This window comes from Chinchilla lanigera, unplaced genomic scaffold (assembly GCF_000276665.1).
Source record: "Chinchilla lanigera isolate Chin_1 unplaced genomic scaffold, ChiLan1.0 scaffold00120, whole genome shotgun sequence".
Classification (NCBI taxonomy): domain Eukaryota; kingdom Metazoa; phylum Chordata; class Mammalia; order Rodentia; family Chinchillidae; genus Chinchilla; species Chinchilla lanigera.
The window spans coordinates 1,140,547-1,146,890 of NW_004955521.1; the positions used below are offsets into that span (position 1 = coordinate 1,140,547).

Consider the following 6,344-nt stretch of genomic DNA (forward strand, 5'->3'; position numbering starts at 1 on the left):
GGGAGGAGAGGGAGAAGGAGGGCTTTCAGAAGTACTCCTATGGGTTATGAATTAGATCCTTTGCTCTTTGAGGAATAACAGCAAAGATTCAAATTCTCTTAGTAACTGCTGGTTGCCAAACATGTTTTTGAATGTGACTTGGTATCTGGACTGAACCACAAGGTTCAGGGTGTAATATTTTATTTTTAATTATGGTAAGAAACACATGACATAAAATTTGCCATCTTATCTACTGTAAGTGCACAGCTCAGTAGTGTTAAGTATATTTACACTGTTGGGCAACCTCTAGAATTTCTTCATCCTGAAAACCTGAAACTCTATATCCATCAAATATCTCTGCCCTCACCAGCCCCTGACAACCACTACTTTAAATACCTCCCATAAGTGGACTCACAGTATCTGTCTTCTCGTGACTGTCTTATTTCACCTAGGTAAGATCCTCAAGGCTGCTCTGTTTCAACATGTGTCAAAATGTCTTTCCTTCTTAATACTGACTAATATTCCATTGCGCGTATACATGCAGCCCTGATTTTACTTGGTTACATTAGACAGGGCTTTCTATTTATAGCTCCTAGTAAAATAAATTACTTAACTTCTCCATGTCCAGTCCCTGGCTTCTGCTCTAATGCCCCTAACAATTAAAATGCCATGCCATTTACAATTTATTCATTTTTGAAGAGGCCAGTCAGCATATAATAATGGATCTCTAACAACCCATTTTAAAGCTTAAATGAATCAACTGACTGTACTTTCACAAACCACGTAAAGCTTTAAAAAAGAAAATATATCAAGTTACCATCCCGTCGAGGACTTTTCCAAACACCACATGTTTGCCATCCAACCAGGCAGGCTTGGTCAAGGTAATGAAGAACTGGGAGCCGTTGGTGTCTGGCCCAGCATTGGCCATACTGACCCAGCCAATGCCATAGTGCTTCAGCTTGAAGTTCTCATCGGGAAAGGTCTCGCCGTAAATGCTCACACCTGAGTGAGAAGACAGGAAACAGGCGTCTAATGAACGTAACTCTTCCAGAGAAGCACAAGGCTTTAGTGTAATCAGTTACTAGAGCCCTACAGGAGGTGGGAAGGTGGCAAAGATGGTCAAACGTGAGGAGCAGACGTTAACTCCTTAAAGGACGTGGGGCACCAGAGCCTGAAACAAAAGCTTCTCATACGGCCCAAGACGGCGGACGCCCTCTAGCCTCGAAGGTCCAAATCTCCATCGAACAAGTCAGTGATTTCTCCCCAGAAAGGAGAGCAGAGGGGTAGCATGGTGCCCCAAAGCCAGAGAGCAGAGTGCTGAGCCACACCCCACCCTTGTCCTCTGATCAAGCACCTGTCCTGGGTCACGCCGACTTTAGCACTGAACCAGGGTACACCAAGCACTGAGCCCGTGTCCTCAGCTTTTTATTCCCACAACACCCCTATAGAATCAGTGTTCTTGGTTCTATTTTACCCTGGGCAACACAGTTATAAAACTTAAAATTTGAACACCTGACTTTCTGACCACAGCTGGTCTAGACATCAAGAACAACTCCCCAGCGCAGACACAGAAGGTGACAGAAACCGGGGGTCCCTGGGGATCGACAGAGGGACGCACATGGCGTGGAGTCTGGCGAAGCAGCAGGGGCAGCAGACGCTCCTTCTCCAGAAGAACTGTGGACCATGAGAAGCATCTGTCCGGACTTGAACACCTGCATGGCCTGTCCTGCCCACTGCCCCTTTGGCCAGCTTTCTTATCCCTCTGGCTGAGTTATAAGGACCAGAAGTGGCCATGAGAGTCAAGCACCTCAGAACTGACTGATGAAGGACAGACCAGGTGGCCTAGCAGGAACTCCTCCCAGAAGGCTCTATGCTAAATAGAAATGGTTCAAAATTTCCTCTCCAAAATTCAGGGAATTTTAGCCCTATGCTCACACAAACACTGGGCAGCAAAGACAGAGAGAATGAAAACAGAACGCGGGGCCAAGTGAAGCTCAGGCACTCTTCTGCCAGACTGTGTGGCAGGGAGGAGGACGCCGGTTCCGGGAGGACAGCGCCAGAGCAGCAGGGTTTTCCTGAGCGAGCTGGCACAGTGGCAGCCCGCTTCCCTCTGTGTCTTAGCAAAGTATTTTGGGTAATACAGTGGCTTCATCTCAGGCTTCAGCTTGGTAAGTGAGAGGAGAAAGGCAAAAGGAGATGTTACCACCGGTGCCGTCTCCTGCAGTGAAGTCCCCGCCTTGGATCATGAAGTCCTTGATGACTCGATGAAAGCTGCTTCCTTTGTATCCATAGCCTTTCTGAAGAGATAATTTCAAGTGAATGCACAAGTAGAAATTACTTATACTCAAAGGTAAACCCCAGTGTTTATCTGAAAATAAGAAAACTACAGTCTCTACAGAACTGATAAGGTCCCAGCAGTGATTCACTGACAGACTTACCCTTCGGTGACCAAAGAATAAACTACAAAAGTAAAGCACTAGTTTACATGAAAAGAGAGTAATCTGCATCTTCACTTGACTGACTCCCCAGTTTTACAAATGTAAAGGCACTGGGTACCTAAATAATAAGATTTTATAGGAAAATAAAAGATGTCACAGAGTTGAGTAACATCATAATTTCATACTTATTTCCCTAGAAGACATCTCTATAGTTGACTCTTTAAAAGGATACAGTTTTGTGCATAGTTAAAGGAAATAAAACTCAGACCTCTCCTGTTGCCAGAGCAACAAAATTTTCCACAGTCTTGGGTACAACTTTTCCAAAGAGGCCAATCACAATTCTGCCCACATCTTTGTCTCCAATCTTCACATCAAAGAAGACCTGTTGGTAGTTGAAACAGTAAAAGGTTGTAATTTGGGAAGGACAAACATACAGGTCAGAATTAACATCTGTGAACTGACCACATGGGAAAGGCTGCCCTCAGCAAGCATGGCATCAGCTGAAACAACTGTGTGGGTGTGGTTCACTCACAAATAATCATTCAACAAACATTCACTGAATACCACCTATGAGCCAGGTGATTATACCAGATCCTGAGCTCAACGCTTGACAGCAACAAGACGACTTGAGGAATTCAAGTCCCCTTCAGCCTCTAGCCAAACACTGTTGCTACTTGCTGTCTCCTGGCTTCGTGGGTAAAGATCAGAGTGGCAAATATTCTTTTAAAAGGTAATGCTTCCTACTCTTGCAGGAGAGGAGAAAATGGTGAGGAAAGAGGCCAACCATCTAGCTTTATTTGTTGTCATTTCAAACACTGCCAAACTCCCAGTGAGTTCCTGATAGATGCCTGCTGCCGAGGGGCCGTGGAAGACGATGAAAACACAGCAACCCTCCAAAAGCCCCCCGTGAAGCAGCGGCCCCCAGCCCGGCCGGCCCGCGCCGCGGCTGAGGTCCTGGCAAAGCTCTCACCCTGGGAGCACAGGCACCACCACATTCCCCACGCCGCACAAGTAGTTTGTTCTTCTCTTTCACGTCTTAGAACCAAAGGAAAACATCCAGAAACAAGTATGGGTCACTTTTTTGTAGACTAAAGCTTAGAAGTTCCCTTGGACTTTTTTAAAAAAAGGTTTCATCTGAAATGAATTCACACGCGTTTTGCTTCACAAATCACTGAAGGATGAGTCTCCGAGGCTTGAAAAGGCCACGGAGCCGAAGGGCATTCTATTAGCGAGTTTAGATTATATGAAGCAATTTACTGTTTGAATGGGTAAAAGAGACATTCAAGAGATGGCTTTAAAAAATATAAGAAGGGTTGTCAAAGAAAAAAGATGTCTTGCAGTTTAGAAAAATCACTAAGTAAAGACTGTCAAGCTTTCGTTCAGACAAGGGCTTCTGCCAATATGTCAGTTCGCCTGTCACAGGTGATGTGATATTTAGGGTTCTGGGTGGCATTTCACAATTGTTACATGACCAAGGCAGCACAAGTTTTATTATTTATACAGAAGAGCTTTACAGAGTGCTTGAACAATGTTCCTGCTTTCAGGAGAAACCAACAGAGCAGGAAGGGACAGGAGGCCTCGCGCGGAGACAGAGGCGGCTTCTCTGGGGGTCTCCCAGCCCCCAGCCACACGAGACGCGGGGTGCAGCACCGAGGGGAACCAGGGCAGAACCCTAAACACCCCACACAACACTTGGGAAGGCTTTCCAGAGTTTTAATGTAAAGGAGGCAGTTAGGCCTCTGAATGTTTAGAAAGCAAAAAAGAATAAAACGTGAGAGAGCAGCATGAAAAAACGGAAAACAGTGCCTGTCACCTTGCATAATTCTGCAAGAAAACCCTGGTTTTGGACACATAGGCCTAGCATGCTAGCAACAGGCCCTCCCCAAACCGCAATGCCGCTCCGTGAGGACAGGACAGAGTGGAGGGAGACAGCAGAGGGAGGAAGACAGGGAAACAATCTTACCACAGCGACGGCTAGGGGACAGAAGGGTGGGCAGAGGTGAGAGGAGTAAGCAAAGGGGAGAAAGTGGTCAGCGAAGAGGGACCGCGAGGAGGAGAAGGAAGAAACGCTGCTGGGGCTCACGTGTGTCCGCAGCTTTCCTTCCTCATCCTACACACCAGTCCCACCACGTCCTGCCCGGGGGAGGGGCCAGCAACTGTTAGCGCTGACTTCGCAGTGAGGAGAGCAGGGGCGAGGGAGGTCACACGGCTGACCAAGGTGTCCCATGAGCGTGAGAGTCAGAACTTCAACGCAAGGCTAGCCTCACTTACACTCTGGCTTCCTATTCATGTGGCTCTCCCACTGCAGACAGGGAGCCCCTAAAGCAAAGCAGCAGAGTCTTCTGTTCCCCACAACCCTGCACACTGCCAGCAAGCGCAGAGTGGGAAAATGTTAAACGGTTCCAAGTCAAGTGATACCAAGTGAGGGTCAGGGCGCACCCCCTATAGCAGGTGGGGGCCGCATGGCAAACCTGACGCCAGACTCATCTCTGGGCCTGTGAGACCCCTGAGAAAGGGCCCAGCACCGGACAAGGTGGGCCACAGAGCTCCTCCCTCACGGAGCCCCCGGAGAGGGCCAGCACCCCATGGCTGGGAGGGATGAGCAGCTGGGCCTGGGAGGGCGTGGCTGTCTCGGCTCAGGGCGCTCGCGCTTGGGGCAGGGAGTGGCAGGTCTGGCCTGGCAGACAGATGAGCGCCACTCCCGGCGCCTGTGCAGGGCACAGCACCAGGCCTCTAATTCACAAGCTCCTGTCAACAAAATCTCAAGGAGAGGAGGGCTGCTGGGGGACTGTGGCCAAGTGATCTGCTTTTCTACACTCAGAAATCATCCTCAATGTCTTCATTTCCCTTCCCTTCATTTCCTTCCGAACTTGACAGAGGCAGCGGAGAAAACAAACGGAGACATGCCACGTGGCCGCACAGAACTGGGCACAGGAAGCGCCCTTCCTGACAGTGTCCTGCCCCTGCGGCCACGGCCTGCCTGTTCTGGCGTCCTTCTCTGGAGGTTCTAGCGGTTCCCAGCCCAGCTTGCACCTCAGAATCACTAGGTGCTGTTAAAGGGTGAGAGACGGCTTCCATTCGTTTTAAAACACTTCCCAGGTGAAACCTGTGCCGATAGCAGGGGACGCGCCCTAAAGACTATGCACCATGAGTCTAAATTCACACTTACTGTAAGCGCACTCGGCATCCCACACTGCGACCCCACCCCCTCTCTCTGACTCCATCTACACAGTCGGCAGTTCCTGTTGGTTGCATCTACAAACTCCATTTCAAGTTCCCCGCTTCCTCCTCCCGTCCCCAAACTCCCACCCCACAAGCCGCCCACCCTCTGGACTCTGGCACCAAGCCCCGAAGGCCTCTCGGTGCAGTCTCACTCAGCACTGCGCTAATTCCTCAAAAGCACGGCGCAGCGCGGCACGCTCACCCTCCAGGACTCTGACTGCGCCAGAGTAAGACCCCAGGTTATAACCAGCAGCCCGCAACTACCCGCGGCCCCCACCCTGCAGTCTCGCTGCGGCCGCCCGCACCTCACCCCAGGCGGCTCTCGCCGGCCCGCAGCGCACCGGCCGCGGCCGCCCCCGCCAACCACGCCTCCAGGACGGCTGTTCCTCCTCCGTCGGGCGTTCCAAGACGTCACCCCGAGTGTCACCGTCACTCCCGCAAGCACCTCACAGTTCTGTAACTTTCGCGGCTATGCCAGCTGCAGACTGAAAGCCTCGTTCTGCTCTGCGGCCTCGTTCTGCTCTGTGGCCAACCGATTCCCAAAGCCAGAACTGCCCGAAGGCCCCGGGCCACCGAGCAGAGCCCGGCTTCCCAGAGCTGAATCCATCACCGGCCGCGGCGCTTCGCGCTCCCCCGGCCACGTCGGACCTGGGGCCCAGCGCCTCCTGCGCCCCGGGCGCCCGCGGAACCGCGACTCGGCTCGGC

General features: G+C 50.9%; 2 protein-coding genes across 2 annotated transcripts in view; one reads left to right on the forward strand and one right to left on the reverse strand.

The window, feature by feature from the left end:
* Positions 1-2,799, reverse strand: part of Ppic (peptidylprolyl isomerase C (cyclophilin C)) — a gene marked incomplete at its 5' end in the record, with an annotated part of 4,567 nt that extends 1,768 nt beyond the window's left edge. Inside the window, 3 exon segments of the mRNA XM_013507085.1 lie at positions 797-981; positions 2,183-2,276; positions 2,686-2,799. Coding sequence (XP_013362539.1) covers positions 797-981; positions 2,183-2,276; positions 2,686-2,799 — 393 coding nt within the window.
* Positions 2,800-4,309: 1,510 nt separating this feature from the next.
* The window catches only part of LOC106147126 (nascent polypeptide-associated complex subunit alpha, muscle-specific form-like), a gene marked incomplete at its 3' end in the record, with an annotated part of 53,634 nt that continues 51,599 nt past the window's right edge, over positions 4,310-6,344 (forward strand). The window contains 2 exon segments of the mRNA XM_013507078.1: positions 4,310-4,416; positions 5,818-6,342. Coding sequence (XP_013362532.1) covers positions 4,310-4,416; positions 5,818-6,342 — 632 coding nt within the window.